The sequence below is a fragment of the Rissa tridactyla genome, chromosome 21, assembly GCF_028500815.1.
Source record: "Rissa tridactyla isolate bRisTri1 chromosome 21, bRisTri1.patW.cur.20221130, whole genome shotgun sequence".
Classification (NCBI taxonomy): Eukaryota; Metazoa; Chordata; class Aves; order Charadriiformes; family Laridae; genus Rissa; species Rissa tridactyla.
Window position 1 is genome coordinate 2,473,027 of NC_071486.1, and position 24,382 is coordinate 2,497,408.

Consider the following 24,382-nt stretch of genomic DNA (forward strand, 5'->3'; position numbering starts at 1 on the left):
TGGGGGGGATTCTGCCCCTCTGCTGCGCTCTGGGAGACCCCCCTGCAGCGCTGGGGCACCAACAGCAGAAGGACACGGAGCTGTTGGAGCGGGGCCGGAGGAGGCCCCGGAGATGCTGGGAGGGCTGGGGAGGGACTCTGGATCAGGGAGAGGAGCCGTGGGACAAGGGGCAATGGGTTTACACTGAAAGAAGGGAGATTTAGATGAGATATCAGGAAGAAATTCTTTGCTGTGAGGGTGGTGAGCCCCTGGCCCAGGTTGCCCAGAGAAGCTGTGGCTGCCCCCTCCCTGGAGGGGTTCAAGGCCAGGTTGGACGGGGCTTGGAGCAACCTGGGCTGGTGGGAGGTGTCCCTGCCCAGGGCAGTGGAAATAGATAGTCTTTAAGGTCCCTTCCGACCCAAATCATTCTATGATTCTAAATAGATGAAAAAACTTATTTAGGCAGCACTGGGGTGCAGGCCCAGGGTAGCCTTTCACGGTCAGTAGTGGCTGTACCTGGGGCTAAGCATAGCTCTAGTGCTTCTGGAGTCCTACAAGCCAGTATTAATTGCTCTCGTAAACTTCCTCAGTCACTTTGTTCCCTTCCAGGGGCTTCAAGCCAGCAGCGATGGGGGAAGCTAAACTTTCCCTGCCCAGCTTTCCCAGCGTACGGATCTTTGTCCGTGTGTTTGGAGAATAAACTGTTTCTCAATACTGTAGCAGGCTTTGCGATATCAAAGATACGTATGTACTTGCTTTCAAGTATGTGCCCAAGACTCAATGAAGTCATTAAGTGCTGCAGGTTAAGCGTGTTTTGGAGTGGAGCCCAGGGTGTCTTCACCAGGTGGTAAGTACAGAAGGTCACAGCAAATAAATAGGGATTTGTGTTTAAGGCTGCCTGCTTTTGATCTCAAGCTCGAGGAAGATGAGTTGTGAGCAGTACTGTGCAAGACCAACACGTTTGGAATGGAATATGGAAACCTGCTTTAAAAACACGTGGCTTCCCGTGTCAAACCCCTTCTCTTTCTCTACCCAGCAGGACCCTGTCCTCTGAGTTATGGTTGGAGTCCAAATAACAGGAGTGAACGGCTGAAAGTCACCACTGCTCGCATCTAAAAAGTAACTATTCCCTGGCATTTTGGGGTTTTTAATGCCTTTAATTTGCAAACTGTAGCTTCATGCTAGTTTTGCTCATTGTATTACCTTGCCTTGGAAAGGTGATTATGCTCCAAGATGTCACAAACAGCTAAGTCTTCAAAAGCTAACGAATGAAATGCTTCTTAAACTCATCTGGGGAAGACCTTGATTTTTATCTCTTCAGTAAAAAGAGGGAGAAACTATGCCCTAGGGATGGAGTGTATTTGAGATGTGCCTACTGCTCGCTCTCTCTATGGTTTAGAGTGACTGGGGCGTGCGTATGTGTTGGGAGACGGGTCTCGGAAGACACTAAATATGGTGTCAGAGTCCCTGTTGCTGGATCTGAAGTAGCAGATCTCGGTGATGCAAAGCACTTGACCTGTACAAACTGATCCTGGTGGTTCAGAAAATGACATATGAGGAGAAAACTTAATGAATTTTATTGCATGTTTTTATATTTTAAACTTAGATGGCATTCTGAATAGGCTCTCAAGTGCTCACTCACAGCCTTTTTGTATTTTCGCTTTTCTTTCTTCTGCCCACGTCACCACCTTTCTTATATGTACTTTCACTTGGTACCTCGGGATGTGAATTTTTTTCCTGCCTCAGCTGTTGGTATGAGAACTTTTTCTTAGATCCATTCTTGCACTGGACCTTTACTTACTCAATATTCACTTTCAGAACTCACATCTTACCTGCTCTGAGTAATAGTGATTGAATACAGATCTCCTTCCTGATAGTAAAATTCTAAGGAATGGGAGTCAGAAATTTTGGGGGGATTTAAAAACCTGAATGGTGTCAGATACCCCTTTTATAGAGCAAGTTGTGGCCTTCGTACAGCCTTGGATTTATCTGCTCTCAGTATGATTCAGACTCTTCCTTTTTTCCCCCAGGATTGGAAACAAGGAGAATTCGGATAGGTTCCTCAGCTGTGGTAGGTTTATAGAGAGGGATTGTGTTGAGTTCCTTAAACAGAGGCCTGCTTTTGGGATCACAAAATGGAGGGGATTCAGGGCACATTTCTCCTGCAGAGTAGGAACAAGGCAAGTTCCAGGACCCAGTGTTCCTACAACTGATTTGGCAATTGATTTGTTTGATCCCAAGAACAGCATGTCCTTCAGGGATTTCAGTCTCCAGGGCCTTGCTTATCCCTGTTGTAACTGCCGGCTTCACAGGACCTATGTTGGAATGGATTGATCACATCTCATACTTTTTATTTTGGGTTTAGTAGATACTTCAGTCAATGACCTTGCTTCTTTCTTCCAGTCTCACTGCCAAGAAAGAGACCGTTCACTGTGCTCTCCAGTGTTTGCTGTTCTGCTGGTTTTGACTGTGATCACCAGGAAAATACGACACTAGACAACGATACTGTTGGTACTTACAGGCAACTGGTGGCTTTACAGGGTCCAAAGAAAAATGCAGACAGAAGAGCACTTCCAGGCACGCTTTGAAAGAAAACGGTCCTCCACCTTGGGTGGAGCACTACAGATCTCTCGAGAGAACAGACAGCTACACTGCAGGTGAGTTCTATGCCAGGAATTTATCAGGTATAAAGAAATTAAGGAGGCTCTTCAAGCCCCAGTGTAAAAAGAGGTGCTAAGTTTTCCACAGCTGGTAATTAAAATGCTGGACTCCACTGCTTGATATCCAAAGCAGAATACCAAGTTACAGCAACTTGCCCTGGAAGCGTGTGAGATCAGCTTAGCGCTGCGCTACCAAAGTTGCTATCTGCAATCTGCGCAACCGTCTGCTCACTTCAGGACGACGATAGAGTGAGGGGTATATGCACTGTAAAGAGAAACTGCCAATAGTTGTAGTTCCCTCCAGTGCTTCCCGCAGCCCAGCTGTCAGACACAAGCTTTCATTTGCCTTTTTTCTGATTTGTGCCTTTTGATACTTTTATTTCTTAAATTTCAAGAGTCTTTTTCTGTTCCCTCTTAGGTGGGGACAGGGAAAGATGTGTAATGGTATGACTGAGATTGACTGTGCTGCTTTGGCAGTATTTTGGAGCTATGTTCCCGTGTTCTTTGAAGAGAACGGGTGAAGCTAGGGTACTGATAAAGCATTAATGCTTCCATGGCCTCATTTTCCCATCTGCCAAAATTCTCTTTTGGGCATTATACTGGGAGTAGAAGCATCTCCTCTGCCAGAGGAGCGCTGCAGGCTGCAGGCTCACCAGAAGGCAGTCTTTGTTGGCGGCATAGGAGAATTCCTGATGTACTTCCAGCAAGGCAAATATAATAAAAAATAGGAAGCCCGTTCATCGGCTTCCCTTTTAGTTTTGTTTGACTATGAATACTCTCAGTTTTCTTTCTGAATCTCTTTTTGGATGCGGAGTGGACTGTCAATGGTTACGGCTGTGTCTGCTCTACAAAATGCTCCTAAGAAAGTAAATACAAAATCTCTGATTCATCATTTATCTGGGCTTTGTTTCAGCATGTATACTGAGCGTATACTGAAACTTCAGCTGTTGTTTTGAGACCATGGCGGGACGTGAGACTCGAATCTAGCTATGGGTGAGGTTCCACAAGGTGTGGTGAGCTAATCTAACAGCTCGCTGCTGCCAGAAGGGACAGGACCACACAGGGAAAGGGAAGCAGGGGAGGCAGAGCTCTCTCTTTCTGTGTAACTAGCTCTTACATCAGCTCAGCTATGTGCGGGACTGCAGCCTAAAACTATAGGTCACGTCTACCTTACACTGCTATAAAGTAATTTCCTGGTGATAAGTGAAGGCAAATGGAGCCATAGTTGCTATTGTGTTTTCTAGTTTTCATTCACCATGAAGACTTGTCATCAAGATTCATTTCCGCAATAGTGAGATCCTTTAGATTGTGCAATAGCCTTCTGTTCCAGCGCTGACTTCTTATATATTTAAAAAAAAAAATTAAGAAGGAGATTGGATGAAGTTCTGGAGTCAGAGAAACAAAATTACTTGATGGAACGGGTTGAATTATGCGTAATTGTGACATGTGACCTAGAGTTAACAGTCTGTCCACCCAGAAACACCTGGTGCAATAAAATAAGTCTTGCCCAGAGATCAAAGGGAGAATTTTGCTCTAAAGTCACAGCTAATATTATTGGAAATTTTATCATTGCACTTGATGCTTAATAAGAAAATCTTTTTATTCCCTCCCCCAGCTCATCGTTTAAGAACCCCGTCTGCCTTGCTTCCTCATAGTCTTTTCCCTGTTTTTTTTTCCACTTCCCTATCTCATGTGTTTTCTCTGTTCTCCATTTTGTATCCACTTGTCTGCCCACCGTGAAGTCACCTTGGACAATAAAATGATGGAAAGGGGCTCAGCTCTGTAATGTTAACTGGGGGCAGTTCCCACAGCCACTGTTGAAGGCTGCCAGAAGCCTTGGGCAGACACTACATCACTTATATTTGGGTTGTAAGAAGAAAATCCCCAACATTGCCAGGGCATTAATAAGGGGAAGAAGGAGCACAGGGCCATGGGGTTAGTCAGAGTTTACCTACTGGAAATTCTGATTCAAAAACATATGCGCAAAATAAATCATGTAGGTCAAGTCCTGTTTCCATCCCCTTATTAAATAATGTAATCCAGGAAACATTTGACTGCTTTTGGGAGTTGGGACGGGCTTGCCTGTTTTTCTTTTCCAGAAGTAGTGTTAGTATGTTTTTCTTCTCGATCAGAATAGGAGGAATCAAAATGCCATCTCCTATTTTTCTGCGGTGTTAATGAGGTCAAGTAATTGATGCATTCAGCGCTTTGGGCTCTGGCGTGGACAGGCTCTCATATGAATGGCACACAGAGTATTTGCGATTCATCTGAATGGAATGCAAAGGCATGGGGGTGCCTATGTAGGATCCATGTTATGTGCCAGCCGGATCTGCGGAAGGCTAACGCCTGCGTGGGTTCACCGTACGTGGTGCCTGCAGAGAGCTAAACCATGGCAGCGTGGCTGCTGTGAGGCCATGCAGAAGCGCTGCAGAGATGGAAACCGTAAAAGGCATTGCGTATAGCTTAGCTTCTCTGATTCTTTTCAGCTTCTCCTGGAGGAGGTTCAGAAAGATCACACTCAAGATGTTCCCTGTCCTGAACTGGCTGTTTTCATATCGGTTCAGAGAATGGATCTTGAGGGATCTGCATGCAGGCCTAAGTGTTGCAATGTTTCAGATTCCTCAAGGTAGGCAGAGAGAAAAAAACACTCTAGCTTCTTTCTGTATGTCACGCTTTTCATAATCTGTCTCCTGCTCTTTCTAATGTCATCAGGTTATGTGGGAACTTTAGCCTTGGAAGTTCCTTAAATCATTAAACTATTCATTTGCATATTTGTAGGAGAACTTATTTTCTATAATCAGACGTTACATGCTGTAATTTCAAGGACAGGACAGGACACTACTCCAAATATAAACTAATAGCAGCATTTTCCCATATTGAAAACAAAATAACATGGTCTTTAAAATCCAGGTGGCAAAACCCAGGTCTGTTAGACAGCCACATGTATGGCTGCTAGTACGTGGCCTACACAGAGTTGTTCTGGTTCTTCGTCCAATTTCTAGTTAGCAAGGGCCTGTGTTGTGAAAAAACATTGGCTTTTGTCACTGACCAGCCTGGCTTTATCAGGTCCCGAATTCCCTAAAAAATAAACTGTGGGAGTTGAATGGCCGTCTGGTTCACTGATTTGGCACGTTTAGACCCAAACTGGGAAGCGGCAGGTAGCGTAAGCAAGACCAGCGCTCGTGCTACCTATGTGTGGTGATTCTGTGAATAAACGTAATGGGATTTTCATAACGGTTAACAGGTTTTCACCAGCAAAAGTTTACTTAAAAATAGTAACCAAAGATAAAGAGCTTTCCCAATTTGCTTGACTTTAGAAACAGATTTTTGCTTTCCAGGACTTTTAGGAGTTTGGCTGACCAGGTTACCTCTGCCAAATATCAATGGCTTCCTTTCTGCGTTCTGCTGCTCGCTGGCATATGTTGTATTTGGGACTTCACATCATATCTCAATTGGTGAGGTTTCTTTTGTACTGTGAAATGTTCCTGCAGGACTTAGAGATTATGTTCAATGCTCCTTCAAAAAACTGGTGACATGTCTTAGTCTGTTTCATCTAACAGGCAGATGTTATTTAGGTTGAGAATCCAGACCCCCAGATTCTCACGTCATTGTTGTTACGCTTCGGTAGCTGATCTGTGGTGAGAATTTCAACTAAGTCAGTCAAGTTTCAGCTGCGAGGTGTTTTTTATCCCCGAGGACATGAGCTATCACAGACACCAGTGCAAAGGAGACGGCTGGAGTCTCATGGAGGTGTCTCCTATGTAAAGGACCGGTGCAAGCTGCTTCCCCTTTACCCCCAGGATGTTAACATGAATCATGATTTGGCTCCTGGTCTTCTCCAGGGTCTTCTCCATGCAGTTTCTTGCCATGGCTGAACTGTTGATGGGTTTACATTCTTTAATTTGTTCACCAGCTAGATTATTAAACTGCTGTTTACATGTGAGAAGGCCCTTCACATTATCATAATGAGTGGGTATGCGGAGCTCAGGCCTCTTAGGTAAATTGGCAGTTCTTTCTCTGACTGACTCTGTTTTTCAGCCTTTCTGGTAGCTCACTGTAATACATCCTTTTTTTTTGTGCTTTACCTTAAAATCTTTTTGTTGTGCGTCTGACCAACTGAAGACTTCACTTGCAAAACGGTAGGAATCTGAAATTTTCAGACAGGACTTTGGAAACTTTAGGTACTTAGTCAGAAGCAGTAAAAATTGATTATATAAGTGGATTATATATATATATATGAATGAAAATTGACTGTCTCATACTGTACAGACTGATGGTGGAAGGATGAGATGGATGTGTGGTTTTAAGATAAGTCTTTGTTGCAACATCTCGCGCAGTTCCCTTTTCTGTTCTGTGTTCTGTCGGTTCCAGGCTCGTTCAGCATCCTAAATGTGGTGGTGACAAACACTCTGAAGACTCCTAATTTCACCCAAACATTGTCCTTTAATGGTTCACTGAACAATTTATCAGACACTACATTTATGAAAGATTACATGGAGGCCTTGACACTTACCGCATCAATAACTTTTTTGACTGGCATCATTCAGGTAGAAGACGAATCTATTTTATATTCTTAATGACGTATTCTCTTAGAAATGTAAGAATTGGTGCTGCTTGCATATTCTTACCACAAAACCTAAGATCAGCACATTTGAATACGTATGTTGTGCAAAGTGGGACACGAAGGTCTGTATGTCTTTTCCTCTCCTGCTGTCTGAAAAAGGTATGATAGGTTAAGATTCCTGTGTCCATGATTAATAAGTGTGAAGTAAATTATTATCTTTTATGTTGACCAGTTCTACACTATGTTGGCCCTTAGGTAGTCCTGCATAACTGCACACACTTGATGTAAAGTGTTTCTATTTTGGTTTGGCAGTGCCTTACTTAATTGTGCATAATGAAAATAGCATGTTCAAATAACTATCCATCGGGTATGGCAGCGAAGACTCATGCTCTTCAAATATGGAAACAAGAAGGGCGGGGTTAGGCATTGATAATTATATCACGTCTGGCTTCTCGTTTGTTCCATACAGTTGCTGCTGGGTTGCTTTTGCCTGGGGTTTGCAACAACATACGTGCCGAAGACTCTCATCGATGCTTACCTCACTGCAGCAGCATTGCATGTCATTGTATCCCAGTTTGCCTTTATCTTTGATATCATGTTAGACTTCCACAAGGGTCCCCTGGGCATTTTTTATGTGAGTAAATTCATTATTAGTCAAAGAAATGTGTGCTTCTTGGAGGGGAAAGAAAAGAACAGCTTCAGAAATTGAAGGCAATTTTAATCTAAGTCAGTTGCTAAGGGATATTTGTGCAAGTCTCAGCTGTGGTTTACTTCGCCTTCCTGTTGTCTTGAACAGTGTATGCAGCTTATTGTGTGACATGCAAGAAGAAAAGTCTGTGTGCGTATTTTTAATTACTTATGTAGCTCTAGAATACATTTGCAGCATGTCTATAATTGTAGTAGAGCAAAGGTTAGAGGAAAAGGGAATTTTTTCCTCACTAGATCGTCATGGGGAAGCTATTGAGCACACAGCGTCTTTATCGTACCTGACAAAGAAGCAGCAGACTCCGAGCTAAAGACAAGTTAAAGCTAATTCATCCTAATGTACTTTGGTAATGTCAATCAGACAACTTGAGAAAATGGCAGTGTAGAAGAGAGAAGAATGACAGTACTAGATCTGAGCTATTTGTGACAGTGTTTTCTCTGCAGATACCAAAAGATGATACAGATTTTTAAATAGCTCTTTTCTCTTAGCTTCTCTCTTCTAATTGAAGTTACCACCGTAGCAGAAAGGTTGAGTTCAAGTGTCAGGGCAACCTATGTGAACCTCCTGGAATATAGAAATAGCTGTAGTATCTGCCTCTCATCCTCTCTGTGATGATTCTTTTTCAGAACCTATTTCATTACTTCCTGGCTCTCCCAAAGGCTAACGCCACCAGCATATTGCTATTTTTGCTTAGCATGGCTGCACTTCGAGTCAGTAAATTTATCAAGATAACTTACAAACACTGTCCTATTGCATTTCCTATGGAACTTCTCTTGGTAAGTGATCTTCAAAATCCCATTGTGATAAGTGAACTAACAGAGAGTATGATACACTTTATTTGAAAAACCACTTCACATATTGCTTGAAAATGCTGTTATATTTACACACGGAATCTGTGCTTAAATCCTTTAACTACTGCACGATTAACTGTCTTTAGATGGATTGTGTACGGTTTCAGGAGCAAATGCTACATAATCTCTAGTATTGCTTCTTGGTTTTTTTTCCCAGATTATCACAGTCACCATTCTTTCTAATTGCATTCATCTTCACGCTGAATCTAGTAGTGCTGTGGTCAGTATGATTCCGCAGAGGTTAGTAATCTATGCTGTTTGTGAGGTTGTACTTTTCACGTATAAAAGAGATGTTTCAGCCTGTTCTGGAAATCTGACATGGGCTGACTTTTACTGGGCATCGGAATAACTCGTCAAGAATTTTAATTGCATCATCGTTTCCAAGCATATGCAGAATTCAAACAATAGTTTTCTGTATCAGATTCAGGTTTTATTAGTAGAAAGAGGAAGGAATTTGCTTTTTTTGTGAGGTGGAAGTCTACAGATTGAGAGCATCTCCTGCGGGGTGCCGGATGCCTCTGATGATGATCCCGGGTTTGGAGTTACTGTGGACAGAGCTCAGAACGGATCTAAACTTATCTGTTCTTTGGTCCTGTAGGTTTCTGCCTCCTACGCTGCCAGATTTGTCAAACCTGAGCAAGATCATACAGCATGCCTTCTCCCTTGCTGTCGTAAGCTATTTCCTTCTTGTTTTTGTTGGGGAGAGGTATGCTTCACTTCACAACTACAATATTGCCAGCAATCAGGTGAGAGCAAAACTGCGGGTGCCTCCTGGGCTGAGAAGCAGGCTGAACTCCACTTGCAAAGCCACAAACTCCCTGACAGTGCTAGAAATGCAAGGACAGAGTGAATACTGCAGATGATGGTTTTGTAGGAACTTGTTACCCTTCCCTAGGCAAAGTGGATGTTATAAGCCAATAATGTGACGGCTAAAACATAGCCTTCTTTGACCAAGAGGCCTCTGAATATTCCCAGTGATGGGGCTGAACCTCACACACAAACTGATCCCTGAGGATCGGTGCTGTCGTGAATCCATGAGACTATAAAAGTATGATAAATTAATAGCTGAAACTGTAAATGGCCAGAGCAGCAGTAGTTCTTCTCTATATGTGGCTGCCATCCCAGTGTACGGATTCTCTGCCCGGAGTGATTGCTCTTAAGGCTTTTAAGCTAAAACTGTGTTAGTTTCCAGTGTGCTAGAGTTAGTAAGCATTAGGCATTTTGCACTACTCCGTGTTTAGCTGCTTGTGATGGCTTTGGATGTTTACTAGAATGGCACTAAGCCAGTAACGAAGCTGCCCTGACTTCTCAAAGCCTCTGGGGATGGATATAAAGGGAATGTCTTTTCCACTCAGCTTTTGTCCAGGTGTACTATGCTGCGTATTGAGATTTGACACGTTAGCTTGAAAGTCAGCGCTTCATGGCTTTGGGGTTCTAAGTGGATTTCTTTGAAAGAAGGAACTGAGTTTTTGGGTCCGTGAGATCCTCAGCTGGGAAAACCGTATGCCTTTTAAGAGAGCTCATTTAACCGTGGCAGACCTTGCTTTCCAGAAGGTTTCCTGAGCTTAGCAACACTGATGACCAACCAGCAAGCGTGAGCAAAAGGAAAGGAATTCCTGATAAGCTACTTCTATGAAGGTAAGTCATACATTTGGGGTTTTCTCTGCTTCCTTCTGTTTCTGTTTTACAGGAGCTAATAGCAGCAGGGCTATGCAATATTTTCAGCTCATTTTTCAAAAGCTTTGTTGTCAGCTGTGCTATTTCTGGAACTGTCATTCAAGAGAAGACAGGTGGAAGAACACAGGTGAGCTGGGCTGGATTTGTTAAGCTTCCAAACTCTCGTCTCAAATCACTGTATACTGAGTATAGGCTGACATTTAATCTGAACTGTTTGTGAGATATAAAGTTACATACCCACGCAACTTGAATCCAGATACCCTCTCTGTGTGTCTTACATTGTGTACTGTACTCACGTGGTATTTACAGCACATGATGTGCCATGAAGGAAGCCAGGATCCTGTGGGGAGAATAGGATATGTTCATGCAGTTTAAAACTGTATTTCAGTGAATATACCCAAAAAGACAAATGGAATATTGTTCATGCACCCTTAATTCTTCTGCCACTTCCTCCCAAGTTTTGAGTACTTTGTGAACATTTTTCTAGGGGGGAAAGAGGGTCTAATATGTAATAATAATATGTAATAATGTTTTTATCATACCTCTTAACTGAATGTCTGTACATGGTTCACTGCATCATAGAAGTAATTTTGTTTAATAAAGAGGTTATTCCAAAGTCTGACTTGCAAGAGAAGTATCTTACCACTCAGGTGAAATTACGCAACCAAAATTCTGCATTGTTCTGTTGTGCCTAAGAATAGTCCATTTAGGTCAAAATTTATATCTACAGAAAACTCTTTCAGCTTGAGTATTCTACCATTTGTACCATGCATTGGAGCTTACCTGTGGCCTTTGTTAATTGTGCCCGGGTTATTTTTCCCAGTCGGTGGTGTTACATGGGCCATACCGGCTTGTTTAGAGAGGAGAGGACAAGTGAGGAAATGGTTCTGTCTCTAATAAAGTACATAATAATGTTCTCTAATAAAGTATTTCTGTTCAGTTAGCAGCGGCGATTGGAGCATCTATGATGCTGGTGATTGCGCTGAAACTAGGACACTTTTTCCAGGTGATACCTCATGTACGTGAAGCTGAAATAGTTCGGGCAGCAGTCTGCTTACTTTCTAAGCATAAAATGAAAAATTTCTAAGCGTAACGTGAAGATTTTTCTGGGGCAGTTGGGGATTATATCATGCTCTAGAGTTAATTGTTCTCAGGGATGGACCAAACCAAAATAATGACTTTAAAATCCTAAATTTCAGCCGGCTAACGTATTAGGTAATAAATATGGCATCTCTCTCCCATCTCTCACTGATCAGTACAAGCTAAAATTCCTTGGCTAAAACAGGGCTGAAATGTCACTGCCAGCCTCTATAATTTAAACTTTGTATTTCACTTTTGGTCTCACACCTTCCAAGCTCTTGCACACCTGTAGAACAAATTGATGAGATCCTTTCTTGCATCGGTATAAGTAGTTCCAAGATGGGTGTGTCAGAATCTTTAGAGTAAAGAGGTAAATAAAATCTTTGAAATGGAAATTTGGGTTTAGTATCTCTGATTCTAGCTTGGTCTTTGAGGTTTATTTTAAAACCATATGGACTCATAAACTGCCTCGTGTGCGTTTTGCATTGCCAGTGTGCCTATAAACTTTTCATTATTGTAGGTTATTCAGAGTACTCCATTTTCCACTTTTCCCTTAAAGTTCTATTTAGACTTTCTCTTTTTTTTTCTCTCTAAGTTTTCTTAGGGAACCACTGACAGAGCATCACTTCCTGATTTTTTTCCTGGCCTCTTTGTAAGATGGGAGAATTAATCCCTTTCCCAAAACTAGCTGACAAAACAGAATTTAACCATCTACTTCCCCTCAGTCTCCTTTTCGTTGCTGAGAAAGGCTGTTTCAACAAATGGTGTCAAACAACTTCCTAAATCTGGCAATGAACTACCCGGGCTTATTGAAACCATTCTTTGAAGCAGCAATTCTTAATTCTGTAGATAGCGTTGGCCTTTCTCCTCGTGCTGCAGGAGCCGCGGGGATTCACTGTAATGGAAACTACGCACAGCATTGCACTGGGGAGTCCACTTGTATTGGCAGGAGCCATTGTAAAATCAAACAAGAAATTACAAGCTAGCTTCATGCTGGTTTGCAGATCAGAGAACTCTTATATGCATCTATAAAATTTATGGAAATAAATCTATTATAAGATTTTAAGTTCAAGCAGTTTGTCTGTCACGGTTATCTGTTCCTTAGGGTGTTTGTGGTTGCAAGCAAAAAGTAACAAAATAATAGATGCTATTTTTTTTCTGATTTCCACAGAATATACTGGCTGCTATTGTGGTATTTAACATGTTCCCTTTTCTTGAAAAATTTCTGGATGTCCCCATCCTGTGGAGACAGGATAAGTATCATTTCGTAAGTGACAAAACAAGCCACCGAGGGTTTGGACTGTGCCTTAAAGGGAGAAACGGATGTTTGGGGAGGGCAAGGCAAAGCCGTGGGCATTCCCTTAGAAAAGGGATCCTTTGAAATATCCGCTGAAAGAAGCGTATTGAAATCTCTACACATCTATTTGCAATTAATTCTCTACAGGGAGAACTTATTGTTGGTGCTTCCCAAATCCCCTAGGAAGGAAACTGTCTGGCTGCCAGCCGGGGCCACGTTCTCATGGCAGCTCTTGTGCAGGGTTTCTCGTCAAGAGAAAGAACCCCAATATGATGTGGGTTTTGCTAATAATTGAAGCCCCTGTTAAAAAGTCTGGAGATTTGAACTGAAATTTGTGATCCTTGTTTGCAACTGCTTCCAGGACTGGGTTGTTCTAGATGTGCCAACAAAGCTTTTCGCGTATTACCATTTCTAGCCTTTTTTTCTTTTTTTCTGCCTGCAATTTGGAAATGCTGGGGCTGAGTTGGAGGTCATTTTGCATCTTTTTACTGCTCTTGTTCTCTCTGTCTCTTGTTCAAAGGTTATTTGGCTTGTAACTTTTGCTGCGGTGCTTTGTTTTGGTCTTGATGTCGGTTTAGCGATCGCCATGGGATTCACGTTCTTCGTAATCACCATTAGGTCACACAGGTACCTGTAACTTTTAAAAGAAAACACTAGTTTTTCTTAGAGTTGGTGTTTTAGAGAGAGTTATACATGTGACGATGGAAAAAGCTGTTTCGTGTTCATAAGCGCTTCAGTCAGGTCATTCTGGAGTCTCTCTAATGCTGTCCCAAACCAATAATCTCGTGGAATTTATGGGCTCTGTACCATGCTATTGAAGACTCCGTATTGTCGAGTAAGCGTCACCCAGGAGAGCTGATCTGTCTACACGCTTCTGTAGGGATAAAATGAGATGTCGTGACTTTATTTCATATACATTCCTCAGTCTTCACTGCCATTTACCAAGTTGCTTTATCTTCTCTGTAAACTCAGCTGGTGAGAGGGGAGGGAGGTTACGTCGTTACTCAGTTTGTTAGCTGCTAATCCAAACAGGAAAATCACTCATAAATCCAAGCCACACCTCATGAGATTTACCGTGATAGGGAGGTGCTTGTCCGGGTAGGCTGAAGCCTCTAGAATAACGTGGAAAGAAGTTGCTGCAAATATCGAACTGCTTGTGATCTGATCCAGAGCGGAATTCAGGAAGAATTTCAGTTGCTGTCTGAAGCTCACTGTGTGGCCTCTGCTCAGAGTTGTGCTCTGGGGTTTGCCTTGGGATTTAATGAGCGTTGTGAAAGGGCATTTCTGCAGCCACCCTTCAGCTGAGTTCTGTTGTCCGTACTACCTTCAGGATACGTAACCGCTTATCAATTTCCTACCAGTGACAGCATTATGCCGACAACACAAAAAAGCTGAGGAAGTTATCTGCAAAGAGATTGCTTTGAAGAGGGTCTTGACAACAATTTTCCGTACATCAGGGCCCGCTGCCTTCCAGTTCAGCCAACCAGCCACATGTTTGGTCTGAACTGACCAGAACCTGCCCCAAAACCGTGCAGAACCATTAGCAAAGCACAGTACCCAAAGCAAAATATTCTCCTTCAGGGCAAAACCCGGCATTAATGCACAGTGACCTCTGGATCAGACCTAGCTTACGTGATCCAGCTCTAAGCATGAGTTACAGCTGCCTCTACCTCTCTGTGTGGATGTATCTTTGAGGAGGGCTGTGGGGAGATGTAGCGGGAACATGCTTCCCAGTGTGATAACAATAATCCGAGTGTTCCAGAGCTAAAAATGAGACATTATACATCCTTGAGGACACCAGTGTAGCTGAAGGCTGGGCTTGTGTACTGCTCCCCTACTCAGAGAACCTTGATTATGAGTGAATAACTTTTTGTACTCGCACCCTCTAAGTTACGGTTGGTGTTTCCCCTGAAGAGGAGAGAAATGGAGATCAAGCTTTTGGGAACAGATGGGTTTTCTCTGTTTTCTGTGAAAAACTAATAAACATCTTGTTTCAGAATGAAGATGGTGGTGCTGGGACAGATTCCAAACACGAATATTTACAGAAGTTTATGCGTCTACAGAGCCGTAAGAGAAAACAAAAAACAAATGCTTCATCTCTCTCTGTAATCCCGCTTCTTCCGTTAAATGCCTGTGGGTGACCATTCAGACTCATTTCATTTGATTCAAAACTTCGAGAACTGAAGAATGTTTAAGTGTGTCTAGTGTGAAGTGAGTCAGACACCAAGCTCAGCCTGCGTGGGCCTTTGGAGCTCCTGGTGTCCATCCAGGTGCTGTAGGTGGCCCTGCTCTGGTAGGGGGGTTGGACTAGATGATCTCCAGAGGTTCCTTCCAACCCTATGATTCTATGATGCGTGCCGTCTCCACGCTGGGAGCTCCTCTGCCGTCATTTCCAGAGCTCTTTGGCAGTTTTTGCTTTTCTCAGTCTGGTTTTGTACACTCTGTATAATGTTTTCATGCTAACGACTGTGCGTGTGCTAGACTGACTCACGGGTTCTCCCGGGGATGGGATAACAGGTAGGACATGGGCCTTTTTAACACCTTATTTTCAAGACCTGCACCGTACGGAATTAGGCAATGCAGGAGTAGAGAGAGCTGTGCCTTTGCCGCGTGGGTCCGTCCCCAATGCTGTGCTGAGGGATTTGCAAAAAATGGAATAATATAAGGACAAGGTTAGTAATTCAAGGCTATAGTGTATGTTTTCTGTAATGAGCATTAAAAATTATTTGGGTTATTTTATATTAGAGCAGCCAACTGTCATCTGTGATAGATGTGCTGGAGGTGTGTTTTTAATTGCAAGGGAAGCAGATTAGTTTATGGTAATTAGGTCCGATGCCATTACCAGTATGTCGTGTAGTCAGCAATGGGACCAGACAAACCCTGTCCTTAGGGTAGGACCTCGCAGACTACAACACGGGCAGTCAGGAGGGGGAAAAATAGCTCCTGCTGGGAACAACCCTCACAGATTCGACTTCTGTTTTACAGGCAAGGGAGATTGAAGGTATCAGAATCTTCCAGTGCTGCTCGTCCATCTCTTTCGCAAACATGAATCACTTCAAAACCTATTTGTTACACAAGGTAAATGCTACTTTTTCAGTCAGCGGAAGTTTCTAAGAGGCTGCATTAGGGAGGTAAAACCTCTTAATTAAAACTGCCTTTCTTTTTCAGATGGACATGAAAGCCGTGCCTCTAGATGAAAGTGAAATGAGGGCTTTAACTAGTCTGTCTGACACCGCAGTGGAAAGAAAAGATCTTAAATGCTCTTGTGTCTGTCATCCAACTCCACCACCACCTAGGGTCAGCTTTAAAAGTGTATTTATCTAGTCTGTCTGTTTGAGGTGCCTGGTTTTATGTTACTGAGGTCAACGTTCATAACTTGGCAGTAATGAAAAGGCTGTAAATGTTTATATAAAGCATATATATATTTGCTGTATGAAAATAAGCAAACATTACTGCTGTATTTCTTTACACGTACTTTATGTGATAGAGCAATAGTGGCTCAGCTTACTGGGTGAACAAACTAGCAACTGAAGTATTCAACATATCCTCTCCTCAGCTGAAAGAATTAATTTTGTCAGGTGCTTCTGTAGGGATTTTCTTCTTTTTCCCCACAGAAGTGAGAGAATTCCCTTGCTTGGGAGGAGTTTGTTCCACTGCCAATACTGCCAAGCGCAAGTACAAAATACCTCAAAGGCAGCGACGATTATTGTGATTAGAGGATTTCTCACCTTTACTATAATTGGCTGCTGGGCATCTTCTAGGGTCACTCATATCCCCCTTTATGTGAACTTTCTGAATTGCCTCAGACAAGATCAAAAAGGAATTTCATATCTTCAGAAGATATCTTTCAAGTAGTTTTATGTGATCTGTAAAACCCATTTTATGAGAAAGTTGAAAGACAGTGCTTTGGAAAACATACGTGGCACCAGGGTGCTTTAGATAATTTAACATCCTCTTCTAAAGCACAAAAATGCAGAGAGTGGCTTTTCCTTTCTTGTGTTACAAAAATTAAAAAACATATTTGGAACTGTTAAGAAAGAAAAATCGATTAAATCAGTCCATTCTGTGACCGGCTGCCATACAAGAGAGTCAGATGCATCAGAGGTCTGCAGAACTCGGGCAGTAAGTCGGCTTACTCTTGCTCCGAAAGGCAATGGCCATGGGCAATATTTTTTTTTTCTTTTCTTTTTTTTTTTCTTTTCTGAAAGGTAGAAATAACAAGACAGATTCCAGTATCACGGGCCATTTCATGGTGTGGAACTGTTTGGTGGCTGAAGGCCCTCTGCTGAACCACGCCTGAGCCTTGCCTAAATCACCTGCTACTTTGCATACTCTTGTGGCTTTGTGCTATATTTAGTGTTATTTCACATGCATTTATTTACCATGAGAGAAGAAATATCATATGATTTACAGTAGTGTCTTACTTGCAGCCAAAAATTTTCCACCTCCTGGGCCCAATTCTTCCAACCACTGGTGTACTCTCCATTTTTCATCTTAGATACCATATACAGAGAAACTGGTGAAGCAACACCACGCAGACAGCGAATCCTCGTCATCGTCAGTTAATTTGGTGCATTGGTCGAAGTATGAAGGCAGACTCAGCTCTCAGATATTCTTGGTGGGAGCAGATGACGTATCCCCAGGCTTTAACGCGGGACTTACGGCCGCAAAAAAGGAGGATGAAGGGAGAAGAGCTTGCCTTTCGTCAGGCTCTGCCGTAGATAACTCCTCGGTGCAGTTAGATCAGGAGGAACAGCCAGTGCTGCTGTCGTGTCCGGTTCACACCATTATTGTAGACTTCAGCATGGTGCAATTTGTGGATTTGCTAGGTTCAGAGTTACTGCGACAGGTAAGTAACCTGACTGCCCATAAATGAGAGACCTGAGGTTTACCCAATGTCTTATGTTTCTAGTTTGCCTAAAATGCCCTGCTACATAACAATCCGCATGTCTTCCAGTTGACCTTTAGCTATCGAGTTTCAGAACTTAACAAATTCCCATAAAAACACATTTTTAAAAAAAAAATGAAAGTCCCACTATCCATACAAAGGACACGCAAAAACCTGTCCTCTGCTGCGACCAGTACTAGAATCATGTAAACTAAAACCACATTTATAAAAATGTCTACTTTGGGGGTTTCCATTTTGGCTGTTTATTTTTTCTTCTGGCTGGACACTTAGAAAAAAAAAAAAAAAAGCTCTTCTTTCAAAGTGTCAGATATAAAGCTGATATTTTGTTATTGCTGACTACCTAATGAGCCTTTTCTTCAAAGTATGCCTTGAACTTTTAAGTCTTCAAGTGGGGCTCTTAGCCAATGGAGATATATATTTAGCAAAAATAAATTTTGTGTAGCTGTGCTTCTCAGAAAGATACAGTTCCAGATGGATTCTTAGTCAGCTTCCTCAGACTCTGTGGCTCAACTTCAAAAGATTTTTGGTTTATAACAGGTTAGATTAACACCTGTTGGGAACAATTGTGGGCTGAGCTGATGTCCCTCAAATCCTTATTTGCCACTCATTAAATGGGAAAGTGGGGTAAAGTCAAAGTCTTTCCAGATTCCTTCCAGCCTTGTATTCTGAAAATCTGTGATTCTCTGAAATAATGCGTTTAAAAAAATTGCCTTTAAAAAAATAAACTAACTACTTTGAGGTCTTTTAATTACAAAAGGTCAGGCATTGAGAAAATGATGAGAATCTGTCCCCTCTAAAATCTGATTCCTTTAACACTAAGTTGATATATCTCAAAATGTTGGATATGAAACCAGAATTACGGGTCACACTGGAAAATATGGGCTCCTCTTCTGGTTTACGCGTGGGCATGGAGAGATGTTTCAAGTTAGTCTGTTCCCGTGACAACTTTTTGTTTGAGTGAAGCAACATCACTCTGTGCTGCGTAGTGAACTGGGGGGGGGTGCTGACAGTGACCTGTCCTGCTTCTGGAGCCAGCCGTCATTAAGATGTTGGACAACGTAGAATCATAGGATCATAGAATGTGTTGGCTTGGAAGGGACCTTTAAAGGCCATCTAGTCCAACCGCCCCTGCAGTGAGCAGGGACATCTTCAGCTAGATCAGAACTTGGCTCGTTAGTGCTGAACTCAACGCCAGGATTTGAGATACCGGAATAAAGGTTTTCTTCAGGGATAAAACACTGCAAGAGAGGTTTTAATTCCCTCTTTATGTTTTACTTTCTGGTGCACTTGTGTAACGCAGAATTGCTCTAACGCCTGCGTGGAATTCTTTCCCCAGATCATCCATATGTTTCGCAATGTTGGCATTACAGTCCTCCTAGCTGCCTGTCACTGTGAGTACAGTATTTGTCTCCTAATACTGACTTATCTCCAAGGATAAGTTTTAAACTTCAGTGAAATGTTTTAGCCGTACTGCTTCGTGTGATTTTGCTGCTTTAGTTATTTCTCCCCATTTTTTATAGCCTCTGTGATGGCAGACTTTGAGAAGAATGATTTCTTTGACAGCTGTGTCACCAAAGAAGGGTTCTTTCTGACTCTTCACGATGCTGTGCTGGCTGCTTTGGACAAGAATGAAAAGCCAGATGAGCTAGAACCTACCGCGAAAGAGTTTGCTGAGGAACCGGTAGCTGAACAGCAGAAGGTAGAATATTTAGCTTAACATTTAAGCCTTCATATTGTTAAATTATCCTCTCAGTAACTTAAACCTCGTCAGGTGGCTGAGGAAATAGGGCAGAGCAGATGCTCTGGTGAATTCTCCAGTTTTTCACAGGTACTTGCCTTTTTGCAACGGATCGATAATCCGATTTGTTCCTTTGAGTCCTGTGTTCCTCTTCGGGGAAAGGCATCTTTGTGTGCAAAAGCTGGGAAGGCGTCCCGCTGAGTTTTGTGGCAGGGAATGACTTCGTTGGGTTTTAAATTGTTTCCATTCCTCCGACAGCGCAAGGACCCTGCCAGGGCAGAGCAAAAGCTCCAAGTTTTGTATTTCCAGAGGTTACTACAGCAGCTCCCTTGGGGCTGGCGGGGGAAGTGAAGGACAGCGCGAGCTTGATTTCCTGGAGAACTGCAGTTTATGCACATGCTCTTTCTGTCAATACTCTGCAATAATTTTTAAGCTCGCTGGCTGTCTCAGCCAAGTTTGAATAGGACAGACGGTTGCAAGTTCCAGGAAAAGCCCTTGTTCTGAGTAGAAGATTCCAGTAATTGTCCTACCGAGGGAAAGAACCCAGCCTTGGCTAATCATCCCATGCGTACCGCCAGGCTGGGGTCCTATAGCAGAAGGAAGCGAGGATGAAGTCAAAAACCCGTCCAAGTCTGCAGGAAAACAGGGTTCTTGAGTTCTGCGGCTCATTAAACAACTTGTTTAACTCTCTTATCTTGGCATTGTACAGAATAGTCTGATGCAAGGATATTGACCTTCCGGACTCTCTCCCCCCTAGACGAAACTTCAAAGAACGAAGGCGACAGTATATGTTCACCCATCTGCCTTTAATGGACGTGGCGGGGAGGGTTGGGAGCTGCTACCGGGAGGAGATGACAGTGGTTCCCCAGGAGCCTGCTTTGCGATGGCGCTGGCCTGGGGGTGCGGAAGGGACCCCCGGCAGCTTGGGGGTGACAGGTTCGGCAGTCCCTGCTGGCGCTGGCTCATGTCCTCGGCAGCTGGGCACTTGGACTACCCCACGCTCCCACGCCAGCGTGGCCCTCGCTGCTGATGTGGTGTTGCCTTGGCATGGGAACCGCCACGCTTGACCAGCTCAAGAGATCAGCCCCCCTCGGCTTACAGTGACGTTTGTCTACATTTCAGGAAAGAAGTTTGCTCTTGAAGAAGAGTAAAAGTGTTTTCTCTGCAAAGAACTCTGACAACAAACTTCTGCACGAAGAGCCAACAGGAGATGCCTCAAGCTCAGCCCAGAATAAAGAGGAGCCAAGCTCTCTCCAGAGGTACGATTCTCCGCCCCTTCAATCGGATTTCCAGGACCCAGGCTGGGGGAAGAGATGGAAGTACACCAACAGGCCCTGAATGACAAGTCCTGGGGAACCGGGATTTCAGTAGAGAGGAAAAAGGTACAGTTAAGCAACAGTTCTGGCCATTCTTATCAGCCTTCAATCCTCTTTTTCTTTTTCTTTTTCCTGTTCCAGAGTTCGTAAAATAGACAGCCTGACTAACGCCTCCAGTAATTCTGTTGTTCTAAACAAAAAGCAACATTTATGTTATTGCTTTCAAGCATTTTCAAATACTTATCCTACCGAGCAGTGCTGAAAGCATAGCAAACTCCATGTATAATTCCTAGTTCTGTAGCTAATTCTAGCAAATTATTTGCGCTTGTTTTCTGAAATTCTGTAGCAGTTTAAATGTCCTGACTCAGCAATTCTCATATATTTATTGCTTGCTAGTAAGTTAAATTAATCTGCCACATTCCAACAGGTTATGTGAAGGCAGTTTCATTATTTTCAGATGTATTTAGAATGATATAAATCTTCAAAGAAAACTTTTTATTATTACTCTTCAACACTTTGCTGAAGTTGATTATATCTGTGCAAACGTAATGTGGTGTCCATCCATTATTTCTACCTCAGTCCCTTTCTAACCCACCAGGACTAAGTAGCAGTAAAAAAATAAAATATTTTTTTCCTGGTTTTTTAGTCCTTTACTGAAATAGGGAAGAATCAAGGAATGTATTAATTTTGTTTGTGAGAATAAGCCACGGTTTTCCCTCCTGACGCCTTCCCTGTGGGAGCAATCCCCGGAGGTTTGTGATCTTTGCGCCCGGCGGTGCGGCGAGCGGAGGAGGTGGGTTGTAGGCTGACGGGGCGAGGAAAGCCCGGTCCCCAAGGCATGTGGGGCGAGGAAAGCGGTACCCAGAGGGAGCCAGGAAAATTGTGGACTTAGATACAGTTGGGACTTGGGGAAAAAAAAATAGTTGTGTTTTCTATAGATCAGCCATAGAGTGTGATGCAGTAATACCAGTACAGGTGTGCGAGCTGGGATTCCCCAGACAGCAGACGCGTTGAACTGTACCAGGAAAAACACATCACACCACCATGCCCTCATCTGGAGGATGGGCCCACGGCGCAAATGCCGAGTGTGAAGAGCTGCAGGTGAATTAATTTTAGATAGGAGGACAGCACGGTGTATATACCCCACTCAGACCCTGTTTTAGGGCAAAACTTGGGTTTAAATGGTGCATCCTTTGCATACAGATCCTGTGCTAACTCCGCTAACATGGGAGCAGCTCTAACTTTCGCTGCTGGGCGTTGCGTGGTTTCTGGGTGTGCAGTAACAAGGTGGCTCCTGAATCCTGCTGCTCCTCGCTGCTAAATTTTAGCAATGATACAACAGCTAATAGGAATGTTAATGTCAAACTATCTGTAATGTATTCCAGTGAGTTCTTCCAATTTTATTTTATTTTTTTCAATTTAAGTTCTTATTGATTTCAAGCAGTTTCTAGGAGGAAGCCACAGTATTGCACGCACAAACTGCAACGGTAAAGGATTTTAGTGGACATTCCTGTGTAGAGTTGCTTATTGTGGAGGAAACCGAGTCCTGGAACCCTCATACCTTTTGGATTGAAAGACAGGAAAAACTGAAAGCTCAAATGGTGTTGAGTAATTCTCAAACCACATACGCTTCCCTGCATTGTTGTGGAGGGTGGCTTCGCGCCAAGCTGCTCTCAGCCCTGTTCAAAACAGAGTAACACAAACCCCCCGAAAAGCATAACCCTGATTTCCAGATTCTGTTGTTGGCTCTCCCACGGCAGCCTTGGTTGAAGATGAAATGGCATTCCAGGCTTGCTGGCACTATTGAAGTCTCCATTGCAAATTTAATTTTTTTATTTTATTATTTTTTTGGCTTGTTCTGCAAAGTTCTGAATCCTTCCTTCCTACCGCCCTGACTCTGCAGGGCTGGGCACCAGGGGACGGCTCAGACGCCGGTACGTCAGCGTTTGGATGAGGGGGGATTCATGCTGCAAAAGAAATGTCTTGCCCGGAGGAAGTCCAGACAATCCCGATCACAGAATCCCAGACTGGCAGGGGTGGGAAGGGGCCTCTGGGGGTCACCCAGTCCCACCCCCTGCCAGAGCAGGGTCGTCTTAGAGCAGGTGGCACAGGAACGCGTCCAGGCGGGTTTGGGATGTCTCCAGAGACGGAGACTCCCCCACCTCTCTGGGCAGCCTGTGCCAGGGCTCTGCCACCCTCACAGCAAAGAAGATCCTCCTCGTGTTGAGATGGAACTTCCCATGGTCAAGTTTGTGCCTGTTGCCCCTTGTCCTGTCCCCGGGCACCACTGAGAAGAGCCTGGCCCCATCCTTCTGACACCCCCGCTTTCAGTATTTATAAGCGTTGATAAGACCCCTCTCAGACATCTTTTGTCCAGACTAAAAAGACCCAAATCCCTCAGCCTTTCTTCATCAGAGAGGTGTTCCAGTCCCCTAATCTTTTTCCCTTACAGCTGCGCGCTGCTGTAACTCTGCTCCCATACAAGCACACCAGGCTTCGGGGTTGAGCCAAGCAGAAATCCCTGGATCATGGGCTGGGAAGTGACAAAGCACGGACTTTATGGCCAAGGACTCCACCTATGCCTCTAAAAAGCCACCGGAGTCGGAGTTCAAAGGCCTGTCCGTAACCACATGTCGGTCGGCAGCTTGACGTGCTCACCTGACCCAGCTGGGACGACGGCAGTCGTTTTGTGCACGCAGGAATTTTTTGATGTCTGTTATGGTTTGAGAAAACCCACAACGATTTATTGCCGTTTAGACAATTTTTCTCTCATCCCATGATCCCTCCCCACCCGGGAAGGGGAATGGGGGAAAGCGAGGAAACATGAGGGTTGAAATATAAATAGATTTAATAGGATAAGACTAAATAATTAACAATAACACTATAGAACCAGTATTAATCCCGATACTAATATAAGATATACAAGAATTATACTCAGCCAATTGTATCTGTAGGAAGCCGTGCACTCCCAGCAGGGACAACCAATGTGGGACCCTGCGAGCGCCGTGACTTCGGAAGGAAGGGAAGGGCTCAGGGCTCCGGCACCGGGGCAAAAAGTTCTCTGGACCAGTGCCATCGAGGGAGAGAGAAACTACGTAGAAAACTTTCTAATTTATATCCAATGTGACGTTCATGGTATGAAATAACCCTGTTGGCAGCTTGGGTCAAATGCCCGGGTCTTGCTCCTCCTCATCCCTGCACCTGGAAGGGCTTGAAAACACTGAGACCTCGAATCCCACGTAGCCTAACTGGCTATAAAGTAAATATTTTCCTGAATTCAGACGCTAGAGTCTTCCAAAAGTGGAGTTTTCCCCGGTATTAGAAGAGAAATTAGTCCTGTGTCGCTCAACCCAGGAAAATGTCTTTCCCAGCTGGTGGGATGGATGCCACCATGTTTTCTCAGCTGGACAATGCTGGAGGAGCTCTCTCTCCATGGAATTGGAGGACACAGATCCCAAAAGATGCATATTATCGTTGCAGATGGTGCAAAGTGTATATAGAATGGTTTGGGTTGGAAGGGACCTTAAAGCCCAGCCAGTGCCACCCCCTGCCCTGGGCAGGGACACCTCCCACCAGCCCAGGTTGCTCCAAGCCCCGTCCAACCT

General features: G+C 43.7%; 1 protein-coding gene across 13 annotated transcripts in view; it reads left to right on the forward strand.

Moving 5' to 3' along the window:
- The window catches only part of SLC26A8 (solute carrier family 26 member 8), a 22,059-nt gene extending 770 nt beyond the window's left edge, over positions 1–21,289 (forward strand). For 3 of the 13 annotated variants that reach the window (XM_054181123.1, XM_054181125.1, XM_054181126.1), the window contains exons 2-21: positions 1,019–1,098; positions 2,383–2,636; positions 5,126–5,265; positions 5,963–6,094; positions 7,011–7,186; positions 7,673–7,837; positions 8,536–8,685; positions 8,918–9,000; positions 9,359–9,506; positions 10,451–10,564; positions 11,378–11,455; positions 12,689–12,784; positions 13,335–13,441; positions 14,812–14,881; positions 15,800–15,892; positions 15,983–16,111; positions 17,313–17,663; positions 19,060–19,114; positions 19,244–19,422; positions 20,584–21,289. In XM_054181123.1, the coding sequence (XP_054037098.1) occupies positions 2,533–2,636; positions 5,126–5,265; positions 5,963–6,094; positions 7,011–7,186; positions 7,673–7,837; positions 8,536–8,685; positions 8,918–9,000; positions 9,359–9,506; positions 10,451–10,564; positions 11,378–11,455; positions 12,689–12,784; positions 13,335–13,441; positions 14,812–14,881; positions 15,800–15,892; positions 15,983–16,111; positions 17,313–17,663; positions 19,060–19,114; positions 19,244–19,422; positions 20,584–20,799 (2,586 nt within the window). In that variant the 5' untranslated portion in view covers positions 1,019–1,098; positions 2,383–2,532 and the 3' untranslated portion in view covers positions 20,800–21,289. Of the gene's footprint in view, positions 1–1,015; positions 1,099–2,382; positions 2,637–5,125; positions 5,266–5,962; positions 6,095–7,010; positions 7,187–7,672; positions 7,838–8,535; positions 8,686–8,917; positions 9,001–9,358; positions 9,507–10,450; positions 10,565–11,377; positions 11,456–12,688; positions 12,785–13,334; positions 13,442–14,811; positions 14,882–15,799; positions 15,893–15,982; positions 16,112–17,312; positions 17,664–19,059; positions 19,115–19,243; positions 19,423–20,583 lie in introns of all 13 variants that reach the window. The other 10 variants (XM_054181124.1, XM_054181122.1, XR_008463244.1 and 7 more) reach the window with 9 other exon arrangements.
- The last annotated feature ends 3,093 nt before the right edge of the window (positions 21,290–24,382 follow it).